Source organism: Amblyomma americanum, chromosome 3 (assembly GCF_052857255.1).
Source record: "Amblyomma americanum isolate KBUSLIRL-KWMA chromosome 3, ASM5285725v1, whole genome shotgun sequence".
Classification (NCBI taxonomy): domain Eukaryota; kingdom Metazoa; phylum Arthropoda; class Arachnida; order Ixodida; family Ixodidae; genus Amblyomma; species Amblyomma americanum.
In genome coordinates, this window is record NC_135499.1 from 59,235,071 (window position 1) to 59,256,276 (window position 21,206).

Below are 21,206 nucleotides of genomic sequence, written 5' to 3' on the forward strand. Positions count from 1 at the left end.
TACACGCCTAGAGGTAAGTTGTTGACAACTAATATGAATTTGTGTCTGGGCAGTGAGCAGTTAGAGATAGTGGATTCCGTTAATATCCTTAGGGTGCGTTTTTCAAAGCACCTTACCTAGAATTAGCACGTTGATCACCTCCAATCAAAACTGTCATCTGCCACTGCTGTCATTGCTCGTCTGCGTCGCATTCTCCCGACCAAGGTAAAAATCATGTTATACAATGGTGGTATCTGTCATGTAGTACTGCATCATGGTGTGGGGCCCAACTGGTGTGAAAAACCTGCAGAAACTACATTTGCTAGAAAAAAAAGAGCTGTGCGTTACATAGCTGATGTCCATTACACGTACTCCACAGAACCACTTTTTTCTAAATATTAAAGTCTTCCTGTGTCTTGTTTCTTCAGTTATAGGTTGATGTTGTGCTACAAAGGTTTTGTAAAATTTGGCATTGTAAAATTTGGAAACTCTCGCATTAAACGTTTTTGTCAACTTAATTATTTGCAGCACGAGATCATGCCTTTTTATTCTCCTACTTTGTCCACCACTGTTGCTTACGTGTGTTGATTATTTGTATTACCTCTTTTTTTTGCTTGTATGATTGCTTGCCATCTTGTTTCAGTCTGTATTAACCATTGCTTTGTGATGCTTTTTTCATTTCGTGTGTATGACTGGCCTTCATCTTGCTGTCATGCCAACCTGTAAGAGGTCGGGACCTCGTCAAGCTGTCTGAGCTGTCTCGTACTCCTCCTTTTCAAAGGAAATTGCTTGATTGATTGATTGATTGATTGATTGATTGATTGATTGATTGATTGATTGATTGATTGACAGACAGACAGACAGACAGACAGACAGACAGACAGACAGACAGACAGACAGACAGACAGACAGACGGACGGACGGACGGACGGACGGATGGATGGATGGATGGATGGATGGATGGATGGATGGATGGATGGATGGATGGATGGATGGACGGACGGACGGACGGACGGACGGACGGACGGACGGACGGACGGACGGACGGATGGATGGATGGATGGATGGATGGATGGATGGATGGATGGATGGATAGATGGATGGATAGATGGATAGATAGATAGATTAATCGATCGATCGATAGATTCTGTATTCTGTTTTGTCGTGGTGCACCAAACTAACAAACAATACTGGAGTCGAGATTCTATAAGCAAATAGTACAGGAATGTTTTAAGCCAGACAGGTAAAAGATTTCTATATTTGTTGATGATACCGAAGGACCTTGAGAGGCTATTTTAAGTTCGCTACGTGGGCATTGGAATGCACTTGGCGCCAGTTTTTGCGGGCGCCAGGCGACGCGCTTTAGACGGAGCGGCGAGCGCCGCTGTTCCGTCGGCTAGCCAGAGAGACCCATTCTTGGGGACAAAACAGGTTGTTGACCCTACAGTGGTGGCGGGACGTGCTCTTCTGGGAACAGGGGGTCGGAAAGGACGCAAGGGAGAAGATGAGGTTGTAGAGACAAGGTCCGATGTCATTCATCACACCCGACCGCAATGTCTCCACCAGACGAGCGAGTAACAACGAAGAGTGTACGAAGAGATCAGCTCGCGAGGGTCAGGGGCGCCGCACCGCCATGTCAATACGCAGCCGTCGACAGATGCTCTACGAGGAGCGTACAACCTCAGACAGCCGCCATATCTGCACTTTGACCAAGTGGGGATGCAATTACCGTGGAGCGTGGTTGACAGGGGTGGGGTCTGCTGGCTTTGCGCCCCCCCTCTTTCCGTTGACTCGAACGTGGGAAGCGCACGTGCGTGTAGGCGCAGAGACGCGCCCCGGGCGTAGAAAAGGAATTTTGTTCTTCTATTTTTCTTTTAACTTGAGAAAGGGTTGAAAACACGTAGTAACCAACAATTTTGGTTATTCATTCTGGTTGAATGCTGGTTGGAATGTAGCCTGGACACAGAGGCCAGCAGTGACAGCACGCTACGCTTCCACGCGGTTGCGCTTTCTGTTTGTGGTTGTTTGTTCCTTTACGCTCACGTGTGCGCGCGTACAGTGTAGAACGCCCGCACTGGAGAGGAGGCGCGGGACTAAAGAGAAAAAAAAATTACGCTAGCCTAGGGGGCTTAACAGTGGCGCGTTTCATTTTTATTGCACCCTTTTTTTTTTCTACAGCGGCGCGCGGGCAGCGGCGGGCTGCTGTGCGCGTCATCGGTGGCGTGCCAAAGATCTGCCACTACCTGACAGGTGCCCTCACTGTGGCGCTGCACCGGACATATGTGATGTGCGGCACTTGTTGTGGACGTGCCCAGCGACGGCTGCTATCAGAAAACGGCTCCTCGGGGAGGTGGGCCTGCGGTGGAACCGCGAAAGTGACTTCGTGAAGTGGACAATGGACAACCGTTTCATTAACAACCTGTGCGACTACCTCAGCGCAACGGTTCTTCACTCCGTCTTTTAACTTTCAATCCCGTGCATTCCTTCCCCCCTTTCCTTTTTCAACTTATGCCTCATGGCACACTTCTCGAATAAAAAAAAAAAAGTGCGCGTAGCTCCGCTTCTTTTTCGTTTGTTTGTGTACAGCGTGCGCCCAAGTGGAAGCATTTTTTTTATCGTGCGCCTGCCTGCTGATTTAACTGCAGATTTACAATGCCGTTGCCTCGGAAGATGCCGGGGTCTCAAAAGAAGATCGACAACTTCTTCGTGCCGGCACAGAAGCGTTTATGCCTTGGAATTGAGGGTTCACAAGGTATATTGCGCCACATTTTTGTCGCCATTTTGTTTATTGACATGTTTCTAATGCCCCTTTGTATTTGTCTTCGGGCTGGCAGCGGGAAACGATTCTCACGAAAGTCAGCCAGCTGACCGTGCGATAGGAGCAACAAGTATTAACGGTACGTCTTTGCAATATTTTGTTTATACCATGCTCTTCATGAGCAGTTCATGAACATTTAACATTTTTAACTTCTCTTACTATTTCTTTGAAGGGATAATAAAAATATAAGATCCATACAGTGGTCGGCTAAGAATTCCTTTTATCTCACTTATTGCAGAGAACCCAGCAGAGGTTGTACTAGATGGAGAGCCCTCCTTCACAACAGACTTGGACCGGACTACATCGAATTCCGGCGCCTGCGCTCCGGTGGAAACCGCAAGACGCGACGACTCGCCCCAGGATGTCCCATCACTGCCTCCCAAGGGCTACAAATTTCCAAGCAACCAAACCGGAAGGTCCTGTAAATATGCATGGTTCCAGAAATTCACATGGTTGTCATACGACTATGAGCGCGACGTCGTCTTTTGCACTGTGTGCCTCATAGCCTTCAAAGAAAGAGGAGGAAACGTTGCAGGAGTGGAACCATGTTTTATTCGCGCTGGTTTCAATAACTGGAAAAAGGCTATCGAAAAGTTTCAGTGCCACGAGAAGAGCCAATTTCACTGCGTCTCCGCAAGTCGCCAACTGTCGAGAGAAAAAGGAATGCACGTAGTGTAGCTATTATCTCAACACAGCAGCAGACAGCAAGAGGAAGCCAGGCAGGCACTGCGCGCTATAGTAAGCTCAGTCCGCTACTTATGCCGCACAGGCCAAGCTTTGCAAGGGCAAACAAAGGATGACGGAAACCTTCTTGATCTGCTAGATGAACGATCACAAGACGTGCCTGCTTTGAAGAGATGGATGGAGCAGCGAGATAGATGGCTGAGCAGCGACATACAGAACGAGCTCATAGAAATTATGGCTCACAGCATTCAGCGGGGCATCATAAGAGACGTCAGATGTATTCCCTTCTATGGGATAATCGCTGACGGCACTACCGATGTAACAGGGAATGAGCAATTCACATTTTGTGTGCAGTGGGTAGATGGGATTACACTGGAAGTTCGTGAGGAATTTCTTGGCATGTACAATGCACCAGACAGTAGAGCTGAGACCTTGTATAGAGCCGTGAAGGACATGATTTTGCGTTTAGGTCTGGACTTCCATAACCTAAGGGGGCACTGTTTTGATGGGGCCGCGAATATGGCAGGCAGATTTACCGGCGTGCAGAAAAGGATCACGGACTCTGAACCGCGGTCAATATTTGTACACTGCAGTAACCATGCACTGTCTAGACTTGGCACTCCAGGAGGTCGCAAGGAACTGCGAGGTTGTCGGCGATGCTCTGAACATTGTAAAGGATGTTTCCCATGCAATACTCGAATCTAAAAACAGGAAAACTGTTTATTCGAACGTTGTCCTTCCTCCGGGTAATGATGCCAATGAGCAGGATTGTTCCAGGCCGAACACTTTGCTACCATTGTGTCCAACGAGGTGGACAGTAAGAGTGAAATCAATGGAAAGGTTTATCGAGAACTATGAAAGGGTGCAGGCGACGTTGCAGGAACTGGTACAAGTTCAAAGCTCTCTCATTGGCACCAGCAAGACAGCACTGAAAGGATATGAGAAAGTATTGGGGAAGTTCGAAACTTTATTGGGCATCAACCTTTCTATAGCCCTATTTGGCCCATGCGAGGAGCTAGCGAGGATGCTTCAACACCCAGTTTATCGCGCTGCAGGAGCAAAAGAGGCAGCAGAGGCTCTTTGTGACAGCTTGTACAGGCTAAGGTCTGACGCCGCATTTGGCGTCCTATGGCAGCGGACGCACTCAAGAGCAACACAGTTAGGGCTAAAGGAGCCTCGAGTGCCCCGAGTCTCGCAGCCGCCGAGAAGGATTCAATTCCCAGACAAGCCTCAGGAGCCTGCAGCGCTTGACTGCAAGTCATTACATAGAAAAGAGTTTTTTGCCGCTATCGATCGGATTACCAGCGAGATCCGAAGGCGATTCGAACAGCCTGGCATGGAGCAGCTGATTAGTCTGGAGCGCATTCTGACTGACGCTGCTGGAGGTCGAAACTTCGCGGCGCACGACTTAAATGAGCTTTTAGGAGCACACGCTGCAGATTTTGACACCAGTAGACTTTCAGTGCAACTCGTGCTTCTCCCAACGCTCCTGCGTGACCAGGGCCCGGCCGCAAGCGAACGCATTTTGCAAATTCTACAGGGGAAGTCTGCAGACATGCGTGAAATGATGGATCAAGTTGTACGGTACCTGCAACTCGTGTTCTCTGTACCTGCGTCAGCTGCTTCAGGAGAGCGCTCTTTCAGTGCCCTGAGGCGAGTAAAAACATTTTTGCGCAATCGAATGACGCAGAGGAGGCTGACGCACCTTCTCCTGCTGCACGTACACAAGAGGAGAGCTGCGGACCTGCAACTGGATGTCATTATGAAAGAGTTCGTGTCCAGAACGGCAGAACGAACAGCAACTTTTGGCCTCCTTTGATATCCTCTCCTGCCCGACACCCCCTTGTCATACCAGCCACGAAGCTCATCAATGCGTGGGAATATTCTTTTACTTAGTGCCTAAGCTTTACCTTACTGTGGGAGCGAATGCAGAAACAAATGAAAGACTTTTTTCAGCTTTCGCACCCGTTCGTTTTTCGTTTCGAACGCGTCATTTGCTTAGTCTGCGCATGGTTTGGGAACTTCAGAAATTTCAAACCATTTTTAAAGTGCATGATAATGCAGAATAAGCAAGAATGCAAATATCTAAAATTTAATACTGTTGAAATTACTCATTAAATTAATAATAATATTATTTAATGATAATATTAACTATATCATTAATGAAATGTAACATAAATAAATAACAATAGAATATTATAATTATAAAATGTTGACACAAAAATAAATACATAAGTAAATACGACATAGAAACACGACCAGGCTTGCCCCCCCCACTCCCAAAAAAGTTCCGGAGTCCCTGTAGATACCGCTCAAAAATGCCGCTTGCGAGACACAGGTTCGCCAAAAATAGATTATTTTCTGTGTGGTCGGTGAAGGCAGGTTACTGAAAATTATTGAAAAACGAGGGGATATGCGTGCTCCATATACCAGCTGACCGGCTAGCGAGGCAGTGGAGCAATACTCCGTATTTTTGTGTGAATACACATCCCGTCAACTTTTTCTGTGGCTGTTTGTATATCTGGTGGTTAGCATGCATGCATCTGAGCAAGGTGGTGCGCAAGTTGTGCATCTGTGCAAGTCACTTACGACGACATTTGATGCTTGATCTATCTCCTACTATCTAACAGGGTCACTGCACTTGTAAAGCAGGCAATTCAGAAAGGTGCAAACGCCTGATTGCCATGTTGCTGTTTGCAAACAGGTAGGTTTAATTTATATTTTCCACAATGCATGTGACCACGCAGACATCTAGCTGTTCTCATACATGTAGTTAGCACACATAAAGACCGTCATCAGTACTCACTTTATTGCCCTGAAGTCTGAAGACTCTGTACTAAGTACAAAAGTAACAATTGCATTCTGTTATCCGGTTCATCAGCATGTCTGATATCAACAACCTGGATTTCCTGAATTCCACCGACATTAAGCAGGAATGGGGAAGGCTGAAAGGAAACCCCATGTATAAACCCCGATAGCTTGAGGAACTTTGCCACGTACAAGCAAAGCCCCGGCTACTGATGACAAACAGAATGAAATATGGCAGCGACTGATGGCTGCTCTTCCACAGAGTGTTCTTTCTCTTCACTTTCAAGGAAGACAACACCCAGCTTAATGCTCAACAGCTGCTACTGCAACAAGTGAAGAGCATGCTCTGCTGTGCCATATGGACAGCAACAGTGTGAAGCTATATGAAAAAATGGTGTTCCACCATGCTTCGTTCAGCACTGCCACAAGGCTCAGGAATCGTAGGTTTAACGTGGAAGACATGGTAACAGAAAAGCAGTGCTTTTACAAAGACAATGTGCAGGTCACAAAGGACCAAGCCCTACAGATCTGCTCTGCAACGAGGACACAGGACAACACAAAGTGGCAGAGGGAGCGAAAGATGCGCATAACAGGCAGTAGATGCCGTCCATATTTTACATTTTTGCCCAAAGGAGGAAAGTCATGGGAGGAGAAAGTTACAACAATGTTGACTGAACATTTCCAGGGCAAAAATGCTGCCCGGTATGGAAAAGCCTGCGAGGAACCAGTGCTTCAAGAGTACACAAATATCACAGGCCATGCAGTGATATACCACGAAGCTTGGCTTCGTGGTAAACCCACTTATGCCGTGGCTCGGATACAGCCCCGACAGGGTTGTCTACAAGAATGGAACTCCAACCATCTTGGTGGAGGTTAAAAGCTCAGTTCTTGGTAAATCAAAAAGGGCTGTCGACCTTGCTAAAGAGAAGCTGAGCTACCTCCAGCTGGATGAACAGAATTGCGTTCTCAGGCTCAATCATGCTTATTATTCACAAATCCAGTTCAGTATGTTTGCACTGAACCTGTGCATCACACACTTTATTGTATACACTAAGAACAGCCGATGATTATCACTGTGCAGCGCTGCAGTGACCACATCAATGAACTAGTGCACAAGCTTCTGTAATGCAGGGCCAGGTTGGAACAAGGATCACCTTTTAAGGATGGGTTGTGCTGGCGTAGTCGCGTGCTAAAGCATTTCCCAGTCTGCCTTATAGTGTAGTTCTTCCCTCAAGTAAAAGGGACGTCATAAACCACACCCTCAGCACATGAAAAATACTGCAACCCATGTTTTACTTGGCACTTTTCTTTACTTTTTCTCGCTTTTTTTTCTGCGACTCTGCTTTCAGTGATAGTGCAAATTTTACTTGTTTATTAGGAGCCAAAAAGAAAACTTCTACCACGTATAGAAGTTTCTAGTTTCTAGTTCTATTTTCTAGAATTTTGTACGACTGCTTTGAATATGACCAACCACTTGGTACAGCTGAAATCTTCAGCAGTTTCTTCTTTGATAACGTACCTACACCTTTTCCTCATCACATTTAAGTGCTTAGCAGCTTCTCTTGTTCATTTTTTCTCTCACCAACGTCACCCGAAGAGGCATCCAAAGTGATAAGTAACCAGAAAATAAGTCCAAGTAGAGACAATATTCATCCCAATCACGTCAAAATAATCGCCCCTCTATTCTCTGATGTATTTTCTTTTATTGTTACTTTAATTTTTAAGACTGGCATATTTCCGGACGACCTTAAGAAAGGAAAAATAATTCCAATTTACTAAAAAGGGTAACAGAAATTACTGCCATCCAACTACCGACCCATATGCATATTGACTTTCTTCAGCAAAATTATTGAAAAACGTTTTTTTTAGCTACCTCAATAAGTTCAACATACTCTCCCCCATCAATTTGGTTTTTGTAAAGGTTTCTTTGCAGGACTTCTCCTTGTTACACTTACTGACCAAACTAAAGAAATGGATCAGTGAAGGGTTTCACGTGGCATCTGTCCTTATTGATTTAACAATACCCTTCGACACAATTAATCATAATATTCTTTTTGCTAAACTAGAGGCAACAGGCATCTGTGGACCAGCCCTAATCCTGCTAAAAAGATACACAATATGAGCCAAACTGTTTCCATCTTAAACACCTTTTCTAGGCCACAAATTAAAAATATAGGTATGCCTCAAGGATTTATCCTAGGTTCGCTTTTATTTCTCATATATATATTAATGATCTACCTAAGTATCTGTCATCATCAAGGTACATTTTATATGCAGACGACTCTACCATCTTTGGATCCGATATTGACGTCTCGCGTCTCATTTCTCAACTTAACTGTGACCTTCAAGATGCCCTTCGCTGGTGTAATATGCTTCACATTAACCCCTCTAAAACAAAATTCATGTTATTCAGCACATAACACCATCTGACAGTCCTATACTTCATGGTGTTCAATCAGATCATCATTTCAAGTATCATGATCATATTGTTTATGCAAATAAGAAAATAGCACCTGGCACATATATTTTTATCAAAGCACGCCCCTACTTAAGCATTAACACGTTGATCGCATTGTATCATTCATTTACCCCAGTTACTCCACGTACGTATGGCTTTACATATTGGGAAAATGCGTACTGCTCTCACCTTGCTTTGATACAGGTCATTCAGAACAAAGCCGTAAGAATGATTACGTTCAGTCCTTGTATTGTTAATGCTAGATCTCTACTCCACATGAATAACATTTTGACTCTTCCAGAGCTCATTCAATTTCATTTGGGTATTTTCTTCTTCAAACTCCTAAACCACTTACCACCTGTTCAGTTCTTATCATCTAATCTCGACAATTAAAACATTACCCCGTTCGCTTCTAAAAACAATTTACTCCTACCCAAAGTTCATACAAACTATGGTAAGCAAACTGTTCCGTTTTCATCAGTATTGTCATTCGTTTTCTTTACACTACTTTAAAAACACACTAAAACAACACCTAAGAGCTATTATTTAACCATTGGCTCCCTCTATTTTTCAAAGTTCATTGTGTACGATTGAGTCTATTATGTTCTAATTGTCAATTTTCCTTCCTAAAATTCTGCGCATTGTTTTATTCCTCACATTGTTATTCGGTACAGAAGGTCCCCTCTCAGTCGTCGATTATGGGACCTAATTCTGCATGTCAATCTGTACTCAATAACTGAATGGCTAATAGGAATATTCTGATTCTGATATCTAATGCCTACTTGATTTAGACGATGGGGCAATTGATGAATGCACTGTATTACCACATAATCTTTTTCTTCCTACTGGAAAGCCCCCGATGGGTCAAACTTGCAAGCAAAAACATCATTCCAGAAACCCGTTTATCTTGGCCTCTGGACCTGCTGTCTAAACTGTTATCCCAAGAAATGTTAACTGTTATGACCTAGAAATTGCTGATCCTAAACATGATAGAGCTATGCAACATTTTACTATCATACACTGAAAGGCATTCCGGCCATATTTGGTGGTAATGCTGAGCTCATTAAGAAATGCTTCACAGTCACCACCATCGACACCACCACAGTAACCACTACGATCGACAAATATAAAGGCGAGACTTCACGGCTGATTTACAAAGCATTTAACATACACAGATACAGTGACACGTGTATCAGCCAGCAGTCAGTCGCTTGGATCCCATAAGGCTTGCTTTTATTAATCGATGACACCATTTGACATTACATAATTTTTTATTCTTCGTGCATCTGCTCGCCATTTTTCTTTTATATTGTCCTTCCATGTTGCGATAAATAATTTAGTTGCTAGTCAGCACCTGTGTCTGTGCTCTTCACTTCATTCCAATCTGTTAGAGCTGTTCAGTCGTGTCCATCAAAGTACTGTATCTACTGCACCAGCAAAAATATGAAAATGCTTTTAATCCTTGGATGTTCATATAGCAAACATTATCTCCACAAAACAAAAAAGATCAAAAATTGGATTTTGTCGCAATATTCGCTTCTCCACGAAAGGCATGCCGGCGAATTTTATATTAGTAGGCATGTTTGTGTGAAATGCAGCGTCAATGTTTACCGTTGCATGTTTACTCATTTACTATTTTCAATAAAAACCTCCAAAGTTAGCACGAACGGTTTGTGCACCGAGTCCTTGAAATTTTCTATAGAAAATTAATAGTTGTAAATCATCAGAAATAACTGGATGTGCTCTAGAGAAGGCATAGATTTGCTCTACAAGTTATTTTAGATTCTGTTCATTATATACATCCAGTTATTCACCATCAATTTAGGAACAAGAGTTGTGTAGTTCGCAATAGTTCACATCATCGTCATCTAGAATTTTTTGTACTTCAAAGTATTTTTGCAGACAAAATTATTGATCATTGCCTTGTTTCCAGTGACTCGGCAGTCACAACAATATTACTTAATCCAAGAGGTCGACCATTCATCAACTGCAATATCTAATCTGAAATCGCCCATGGACAAGCGACCCAGAATCATTCCATCCCATGAGCATCTAGGCAGAATCATCTAATCGTAGGTTCATTCCTTTCCTGCAACATATTTCAGTGCGTAATTATTCATCGCGTACCAGCTGGTGCTGCATTTTCGGATTACCACTCTGTGTGATCGCTGTTTAGTTAGTTTTTTTCACTGTCGGAGTTGATAACTGCAGCCATTACTTTCGTGTGTGTACATAACCTGTGAACTTCCGTACTTTTCCTGCACTCTCTTTTCATGCTTCTGAAAAAAGTCACAGCCTACGTGACTTCCGCCCAAAATACAGGTACGTGTCAGTCTCGTCGTCACTCTTAATTATCACGTCACAATATTCCTGTCGTCCACTATTACCACCAGCCCGTGAAACTCCATCCACTATCCAGCCATCTCATTATCAGCTATGCGACTATCCCAGTATTGGTCATGCCTGTATTCCAGCATCCACTATTTAAACTGCCATTATCCGCCAAGATGGTCGTTTCTACTGTTGCTACAATTAATACTATTCTACTGTAGCTAGGAAATTAAAATCCTCGAAGATGATGCGGTAGAAAAGTGGCGAAGGAAGCGTTTGCTACATGTTCGGTATCATTTCAATACACACCACCCTTGCAGTCTATATTTTCTTAAGTATAATTGGAATTACAATTCTTCACTAACGAGTCGACGTCTTTTCACTCCTTGTGGATGTTTTCCCCGTACACAGGATTTAGCATTACAGATAGATACAAGGCAGAAAAGCAGTGACAAATGCTCCTCCAGGGAGGCCCTCGAGCCAATGGGACCTACCCATTCTCACGACAACGCGGGTAACATGACATCGCAGCTGGCTGGCAACAGCGAAGGGTTTAACCACGACGTCACGAAAAGCGGTTATTATTGTTGATTGGAAAGCCTACTCTGAGGACCACTTTCAGCTGCATTATCCACTTGTATCTGCCCATTGTAACAATGGCTCTTGGCACACTAGCAAAATTCAGGTGCGTTGTGTAACTCTTTGCTAGTTTTCAAAGGCAGATTAGAGTCTGTGCTTTTGTTCTTCTCTAATTTTCTCTACTGTGCAAGCTTTATAGAAAGTAATTTGCTAGCCAAGGGTTGAAGAGAATGAATGTCCTTTGCGGCATGGCACTGTTAACAGATAATATCCTTTTCAACTAGTACTCATGAAAGAAATTGTACTCTCATTGGGAGCACTTCACCTGAGATACTGAAGACGAGTATGACTGTGACACTGGCTGAAAATACTTTTCTTGGACAGAGATTGTTTCACAGAAATGTGAAATATTAAAACGGGCATGAATAAGCGACACAGTTGAGTCTTCATATGCCGACTGTGACCTTTTTTTCATGAAGTGAACGACAGAACCCTGCATTTGACTGACCAGTTTTTCGAACTTGGAAGAGGAGTCTCACTTGTTTTTTGGCCGCTTTTCCCACCTTTGCCGCTCATTGCACCATGATGGCACCTGGGCATATCGCCTTCGCCAAACCTTTGCCTTCAGGTAAGAAATTTTAGCTTGCTGTAGTCGTCTAGATTCCGTAACATTGGAAAAATTGCTCTGCCACAACTTTCGGTACATGTTCCAAAATAATAGCCGTTTGGCATCAGTCGTGCTATTGTCGATTATGCAGACCCAACACCAGAAGAGAAGCAAGCCTTTGCAAGGCAGCTTTGGGCACTCATTAATAGGCTCGTTCAAATCTGCTGAACAGTCATTCGCAAATGTAGAAGAGTGACTGGTACTCAAAACCACATTTGAAAAGGTTACTGAATGAACCCAAAAAATTTCAGAAAGATCAGTCGCATTCTACTCTCTAAGATACCATTGTGTCAAGCTATCTCGTGTCGCTAATCAAGCACTGGCCTTTCAGCTGAAGTGTCAGGCTGGACCCTTACGATTAGTGTCACCTCGTCGTGCTGATAAGGCCATTGAGAAAGCAAACGATGAGGTAAACGACCAATACAGCGGAAATCATAGCTTTGAAATTCATGGCCTTTCAAGCACACGTGCATTTAAACTCTGCAGAAACTCTGCGCAGTTCTTCGCTGTCATCGTGCTGTTTTGTCGTTGTGCTGTTGCTTTTGTGTGTTCTTATGTGGCTGCGCCATTTCCACTGAGCTGTTATTCCGAGGACTCTTTGATTGTTTGCTGTGTTTCCGTATGCCTGCTTGGAAGTGTTCACGTATCTTTGACCGACTTCGCTGGAAGCCTGAAGGTGAATCACTTCATGACAGCTGAATTTCCTGCAGGCATACCCATGCATGTGGCAGAGCGTTGGCTGTCTTTATACTAGTTTAGTTGAAAATGCAGCACGGAAAGAAGTACGTAGGAGTCTGAAATCATTACACGTGCTGATAAAGAAAGCTTCATTGCCTGAAATGTATTTTGACTAAAGTCTGGTTTGGACCAATCAGCATGCTCTTTTGGGTAGGAAGGCTTTGAATTCATATGGACAAAAACGGGCGAGCCCTCGCCAGAAACTGCTAAAACACTCCTCTCATTCATATTGAAGCTCTCCTACATCTTGAGAAGATAGTACATATAAATTTATATGTGCAAACAGCCTGTATCAGCAACTGTTAACAGTTGCTGATACAGGCTGCTTGCATGGTATTCGCTCCTTCGGGCATTGAAATATTTTTCCACCGTTCCACAAGTAATTCCTTTCAGCTTACCTATGTTGACCTCAATGATATAAGGAAGAACAGTAATTACATATAATAATTTCCTCTCAACTGACCTTTCAGCATCTTTACTTTCAGGAAATAATTGCTCCCTTATTAGATTCCTTCCATTACTTCACAGCGCCACGTCAACTTTTCTGACATTCATTCATGTGGGAGAGTGGCATGAGGGCTCTACCAGGTACTCCAGCGGGTACTTTCGAAAATTTCCAACCATAGGGAGCTTGAAGTATAAAGATATCTTCGGAGTCAAAGTTTCATGCCCAGCGCGCGTCACCTTTTTATAAATGTAATTTGAATCAGGTATAGAATACGGTTTTATAATTGACCTATAAAACACAATCTGGCGGTTTCTACCAATAGTGAGTTCGAAGCCACGCTCAAAACAATCCCATATCAGTTTTTAGAATGAAGACAAATTTATTCTTCAAGTCCACGCAGTGTGGGTAAATCCGGTGCTTTCCTTCTCACTAAACTGAAACTGGAGTTCAATGCAAGCTCAACGTTCACTACTAACTCAGACACTGACTCAACAGCCCACAATAGGTGTTTGACTGGCATGGACTCTCACTGAGTATCCTTATTTGTAATCACCGTCCCTTTTCATCCGTTCATTCTGCGCTACAAGGTATTCGATAGCAGTAATGACGCAGCCATTGTGGTGCAATAAATTTGGATGAGCCAAGAGGCATACAGGTTTGACTTATGTTGCCCACGGTAGCTGTATGTAGCCACCGGGTAAGGTTAGAAGGTGGACAAGCTGGCCGAATGTGGAACTTAAGGCTGATGAAGAGAGGGCCTGCTCTATGACATGTCGACAAGCGAAAGCAGCTAAGCACCCTTAGAGCGCTGCCCAGCACGAAAGTGAGAAGCACTAAACGCGGCGTCATAGAAAGCACTGAAAGCGACAAAGGAAGTCGAGCGCGCTGTCCAGGTACATAAAGCGGTTCATCGCGAAGCCTCCTCAAGCCACGAAAGCAGCCAGCAAGAATATGCGCGCAGCCCAGCTCGAAGAACACTCTAAGGTGAAGGCGAGGGTGCGTTCAGCAGCTACAACACCTGGCTAATACCCGAGCCTGGATAATACTATCTGTGCGGCGTCGAAGAAAACGATACACTTTTCCTCCAATGAATTTCTTGATCATTTGCATAGACCTAGTCGAGTTAAGATAGAGTGCATTTCTTTAGGGCAGCTAAACTAAGGTTGTCCTTTTCAACAGCTACCTTTCTCGTTATTTTGTAGCATTATATATGCACTCAAAAAAAAGTATCTCCCTTCCTTTGCAACACTCCCACTTATCAAAAAACCCATTCGATGCAAAATGAATCATTCGGTAATTCATACAAGTATAGCACATCACCTCCACTCCACTCCTGATAAACAAACATCTTACATTTGAAGTACCGTTCATAAGATAAAAAAAGTCGGATGGACGTTGTCGAAACATTCTAATGCGAAAGAAAGCAATAATGTTCTTACAATACAGTGCCGCTTAATTAACTTCCTCCAAATTAAGCTAATTTCACCATGCATTAAAACCACAAAATAGCACAAAGGTTCCCTACTTGCCACTTCACAAAAAATTGTCACACGTGAAAAGGATGAAAGTACCTGCTCATTTTTTCCAACCTGCCACCTCCTGTAAAACCTGGAGGTCAAGATGGCTGAAACCGTATTGATAGCGAGTGGGAGCACAATGAAGCCGTGATCCCCCCCCCCCCCCCCCTTCCCCGCCCCTGAGACTCACAGGTTCGGCTATCAAATGTGCCAAAAAGTATGCTGGTATCACTCACAATCTTCCCCAACCGCCAAGGTAAGCAAGTTGGTTCATCTTCATACTCATCGTAAAGTAGCTACCGAGTGATCCTCATTCCCACCACCAGCTCAACTAAGTTCAAACAAGACAAAGAAGTCCCCCATTTACCTCTAGCTAGGTGTGGCCATCCTGTCCAACGAGATGTACTATATTGCCTGCCACCTTACTCTCTAATAATATTTCAATGGATAATCCCTGGGCAGAGGACGTAGACGAAGTGCCTGGGTAGTGCACGCACTTTGTCAGGTGCTCTCTGTGACCTGTGCCTCGGTTCGCCCTTGCGTCTGACTACACTTCGGGCAAAGTAACAATATTAATAGTAACAAACTCATTGCAGTATTGCAATTTAAATATTTTGGGGTATATTTAACCATTGGAATGTCTTGGCACTGACATGTAGATTTCGTTACTGCCAAAGTCTGCCACGTTTTCGGTTTCCTGCAACGTAAAGCAAAACATTTCCCCATAAAGGCTACAGAACTGTTATATAAGTCAAATGTTGGAAATATAGTTGCGTATATGCTTGCGCAGCCTTTGACCCTAAACATGTACTTGGCACTCAAAAGATAGGAACAGTGCTGAATTTGGCCATTCGTTTTGGTTTTAATAACTATGGCAGGTATATCAGTGTATCGAGTGCAAAAAACACGTGTTGGGACAGACTTTTAAAATATCAGAAAATTCTGCGTTTAAAATTCTTTCATAATATAATTCATTCGTGAACTGGAATTCACCGAACCCAATGTATATTTAGCCCTAATTATGTGCCAGTGCAGACAGATCATTCACTTAAAGAATACAGGTGCCGAAGTGACGTCCTTAAAATGTCTTTTTTCTCAAAATGGATTTCGGAGTGAAACAAGCTGCCTGAGGACGTAGTGTCCATATCATCGAATAATTCATTCTTTTCCGCTCTGATATTTTTTTGTGTATAATGATTCCGTTTTGTCTTTATCAAAACTTTATTTCTTTTTTCTCGCCACCTGCATGCAGTGGTGTTGTCTACCTTTTCTTTTTCAACCCCATCCCCTACTGTAATGCCAGACAATGGCAGTCAGGGTATAATAAATAAATATGTTATGCTGACCTTCTCTTAAGAACTATACTCCGTTGCCCCCTGCATATACGAAAGAGGATATGCAAAATTCATTGCCTTAACTGTAATCATTTCTCTTGAAAGCGGCTGGCTTGAGATTGATAGGGTGCTCAAAACAGGTTACGCTCAGAGTGCATACTGCGAAGAAGCATGACATTTTGAGCGATATTGAACCCCAGTCGCTCAGAACTTGTTTTTGTAATGCCAGGCACTAAGAGAATACTTGCCTTCAGAGAGCCTCGCACCACCACAAAACTGGCAAACTTCTGGAAAACAAGCTGAGCATTCACGTGGGACAGCAAAATGATTCCACAATTGCAACAAAAGCAAGTGAATGAAAACAGTGAGTTGCGGCTTTTTTATTGGACATCTATCACAAAGCTTTTCTTAACACATGCAAATGACGACCGCACTTGAGGGAGCGAGAGAGTACAACACTACCGACTGTCCCTTCACGGCGCGTTCCTGGCGTGGCCGTGCGGGCGCGGGACATCGTCGCCCGAGGAGTGTCTTAAACCAGGCTTCTGATGGACCAGCCTCAGAGAGCTTGGCAGCGGTGAGTGTGGTCTAAGGGTGAGCAGGCTCACTCGGCTTGACACACACACGCACACCTGGGGGCGCCGGGACCCGGCCCGACTAGAGTATCACATCTTGAGTCGCGTTTACTTCTTGAGGACGTCGCCGGTTGTGGCACGGACACGCTGGGAGAGCCATTGTCCAGGTGCTGGCGGCGTGCACCGCTGCGGTGCTGGCATGGAAAAGCATTGGTGCCAGCCCACAGGAGCGAGCCACGTGCTGAAACACTGCTGCGCACGCATGTCCGAGCAGCAGCTGAGCTACAAGTGCCTCGAGGACGCTGGCAAATATGGGGCTGCTGCGCCTAACGAGCACCGCCGGCTGAATATACTGTGCATCAGCCAGTCATCATTTTCACTGACGAGAGCAACATGGATGCGCCTGTCCCTCCTTCGACAGCCCAGCATTAACAGTGTACGAAGTGTGAAAGTGAAGTTCACCAAAAACACGAGAATTGGCAAAAGGCACAGATTTGTAACGGCCGGTTTTTTGTTGACGTACTTGTCAGTGCACGCGAAAAAAAAGTTCACTGCGCATGACAAAAACCAAAGAGAAACAAATGTACAGAACTGCCAGACGTTTACCACTGTCGTTTGCTTACGATGAACGTGAGGAGGGCATGCACCCTTCATCCCAGGAAACATGATTATTTTTTTATCGACCAGTGATTGAGATAAGCAGTGAAACAATTTCGTGGATTTATAATGAGAGCAGGTTCCTTGTAGTTCAATTTGTTCGTCAGCCAATGGTAGTGGCTAAAAACTGCAACGCATACTGATGTAATCTGAAGTCAACACTGAAAAATTGACATTTTCTACACTGCACGCATCACAAAACATGTGGTGTCGCATGACCTGCATGCTGCGTTTAGGCTAGGTGTGTTGTTTTGATAGCTTAAGACACCCACCGCAATCAGTGCCCTGCAATTGTTGCGTGTGCAAGAGAATTCATTTCTATATCACACCTGGAAGCTGTGCACGCTGTAAACATTAGCTCATCAGAAAAGAGGCATACTGGCAGAAGCTCCTCTCAACACTAACAATAAAAAAGCATAGACGACGGCTAAGGGTGCATATACTGAGTTTCCTAAAATGCCTTTCGAGGATCATTACTTCACCCAAGCTTGTTGAGTATAAACCTTAAGCACCCGTTCCTTTGCGTGCTTTTGATCGCCCGTTCACTACAACGCACGTTTTCTGCTTCTTGCATGACTAGTGTGCCATCAAGCGGGTATCTGCGGTAAGACTTCAAGCGCTAATGCAGTGCGGCACGCATTCTATCAAGCTCACGTAACGCGCCCTGCGCCAGGATTTTTATGAGAAGACTGGCCGAATTCCGACACCGATGCGAGCAACGGCTTTGAAGCACTGAAAGACAACTGAAATATCTACGCATCGATTGACCTGACGCCTCATTGGCAAGAGAGTCGTCTGGAAATATGCAACACTCGTCAACGTTCCGTTCCTTAGGCGGCGAAGCTGGACTTCTTAGCATTCCAGACAAACGTGAATTGGCCAGACACGTCGGTCCTCACAACCACGCAGCGACAGTCGCCGAAGATACGAACATATCCAAATCCCAGGGCAAGCTACTGTCCACGCTGTGGCAAGCTTTGAAACAAACATCAAGGACGAAAACCGGAGTCGAGCACAGCTTGATGTTGCAGCCCTCTGGCTATCGCCTCACACCCGAAGCGAAAAAGGAATGTCCAGCTTCGTAGAGAAAAGGCACATCCCGCACTGCGGCATTGAGCGTGAGAGGTGTCGCATTGCTCGTAGTTTCAAGAGCGTACTATACCACTCTGTGTTAGCACGAGCATCGCTGACAGGCGCGTGAGCACACTGCCTGCCAGGTCGTCTGGTCACCACATGGCCGCGGACTGCAGGTCGATGTTCACGTCTTTCGACGTCGTCATGGTGAAGCTGGACCGCCTGTAAAAAAAAAAGAGAATTGAGTAGGTTCTTTAGGCAATGCTGAAACATTTATCGTTGACCACGATTATATCCTGTGGTAGACCGATCGGCAACTGGACATGGGGTGACTACAAAGAAAAACCATGCATTTCAGACTTCCTTGCAACTTAAAATCAATGCGCCATGCGATAGCATTTTGGGTGGCCCTTGGATGGATACATCATAACTAAGCAATGCTTGAGCTTATTACCTTGCACTAAAAGTGTCCTATTATACGAGAACAAGGTTGAGAGAGTGCCTTGGCTGGGGCATCTTTCGCCCTTGCATGTGGCTTGAATAGGAAGGCAGCCGTTTGCCTGTGGCTCTCGACAATAAGTTGTTTTGCCATGCAACGAAACTAAGAAGCGACAGATGAAACCGCAGCGGTCCATTTAGCACATGAGACTTTTTCCGGCGGCCCGGGCACCGCTGCTTACAAACCATGTTCTCTATTCACCGTTCAAAGTTTGGTCGGCTTTACAGCCGTTGTTTCTCCCTCCCACGGGCTTCTGCACACAAATTTTTTAATGTCCATTCTTGCATAGAGAACGCTTAATTGGTAGCATCCTTGCCTCCACTGCAAAAGTATTTGCGGCAGAGTATACTCTCCCGAGATCCGGAATGCGAATTATGCTTCCGCATTGGTTTAAACATTTAGGGTATGATAAATTAGGCTAAAAAATTTCAGTGAATTAACTTTCAGTCCCTTTGAAACTTTTTGCTAGTGCTGGCAAATGACCTGCATGGAAAGATTCGTGATACTATCGAAGTACAACGAAAAGGAGGCTGTTTGCACCAATGTGCCTTGTAAGTACTGTATAGCATTGTTACGAGTGCTACTAAGGGCTCAAAATTTTTGTTTGAAAGCCACGTAAATCTGCCTGCTTTTTTGACCACCAACGTACAACAGACTCGCACTGACTCTCACCCTTTCGAGAGCTCCCGGAGAGGAAGAAAATGACACTGATTTTACCATGTTCATAGACAGAAGCACAGGTCCTAAAAGAAGTGGACAAAGAGCTTCTGACGGCACTAAACTTCCTTCCACAACAGCTGTGCCTGTGATTCCATTGTCCAATGTGTTCGACAAATTTTCAATAGCTACGTTTGAGGATATTGCTGCGAAGCTTTGTCTTTCCATATTTTTAGTTCATGACCTCTGGCACGCTGTGTTGTTGTCACCGCTATGCGACAAGAACGATCATAGATGACAGACAATTGGGCTCGCGCGATGTCAATTACGATTGCAACAGGTGCACTCTGTAGTCGTCTCACAATGCCAGTCGCTCTCGGCCATGGTCAATTTAAAGGTGATAGTGAACTTTAGAAATAAGGGGCCTGAAACAAATACGACCACTACCTCGAATACCGTAGGAAATGCGGTGCTTGACCACAGTCGTTCTAGACAGGTCCGGTTGCTTCTCACGTTACAACCTAAGTTGTTCAATTTCAGATCCGGAGCAGCTCTCTGAGTCCACAAAGAAGCAAGATATCCGTTGTGAAAAATCGCCTCAGGACCTCAATCCAAACCACCCATATAAACACGTTCTTGGGTTTCCGGAAGACAAGAAACTTGCTCCGACAGATCGACAATTCGAATACACCTAAAGGCATAAGCCACGCTCTGGAGGTGATAAACAAAGCACATTAAAAAACAAAGAACAAACCTTCACGGCAATATGCATTACAGCACAAGGCGCCACGTTGCAAGAACCACATTCACCATGGCTCAAACTCATGGCAAGGGGCCATTTTCAGAGTCCGTTCAGAGTGAGTGCTTCAAATTGAATTAAAGTTATGTTTTGCAAAGAAATATCTTGCAAGTAATACACTAGAAGCAAAGGTGACAGAAATAGGCGACCAGCCATTGCCAGCCAGCACCTGCTGGGTGCACCAAAGGCGACTGTTGCAGTCACTACTGACGCCACCCTTGCATGGCTAATTACTTCACAGGTGTTGAGTGCAAGTAGCGTTAGGAACCGAACTTAGGTCTGGATTGTGCAATGTGGTTACGGCCAGTAAAAATGGCCGGATGTCACTGAAGCGCAAGTCACCACGGACTCCTACGCACTTGCTCGATGCCGTCTGCAAGCTGCGCCGTCTTTCTTCTTTGGCCGCGTACTTCCCGAAATTGTGCAGCGACACGGCACGCTTGCCATCGATGATGACGCTGCCATCATCGCTGTCCTCGTACGCCGCGTTTACAATTCCTGCCGCACCGTCCGGTGGATCGGTTGTCGAGGCTGAGGAATCAGCGCCCACCACGTTCATCTGCGAAAGGTAACACGCCGATGTA

At 44.7% G+C, this 21,206-nt stretch overlaps 1 protein-coding gene and 1 pseudogene across 2 annotated transcripts in view; one reads left to right on the forward strand and one right to left on the reverse strand.

The window, feature by feature from the left end:
• Positions 1–1,163: 1,163 nt before the first annotated feature.
• Positions 1,164–8,555, forward strand: LOC144123749 (uncharacterized; annotated as a pseudogene). The gene is made up of 6 exons (XR_013313136.1): positions 1,164–1,222; positions 2,625–2,731; positions 2,814–2,876; positions 3,036–3,249; positions 6,363–6,523; positions 6,607–8,555. The product of XR_013313136.1 is annotated as an uncharacterized LOC144123749 (transcript).
• An 8,167-nt stretch (positions 8,556–16,722) lies between these two features.
• The window catches only part of LOC144124614 (dual oxidase maturation factor 1-like), a 218,390-nt gene continuing 213,906 nt past the window's right edge, over positions 16,723–21,206 (reverse strand). Inside the window, exons 8-9 of the mRNA XM_077657411.1 lie at positions 20,982–21,181; positions 16,723–18,889 (exon numbers count right to left, since the gene is read on the reverse strand). Coding sequence (XP_077513537.1) covers positions 18,820–18,889; positions 20,982–21,181 — 270 coding nt within the window. The 3' untranslated portion in view covers positions 16,723–18,819. The remainder of the gene's footprint in view (positions 18,890–20,981; positions 21,182–21,206) is intronic.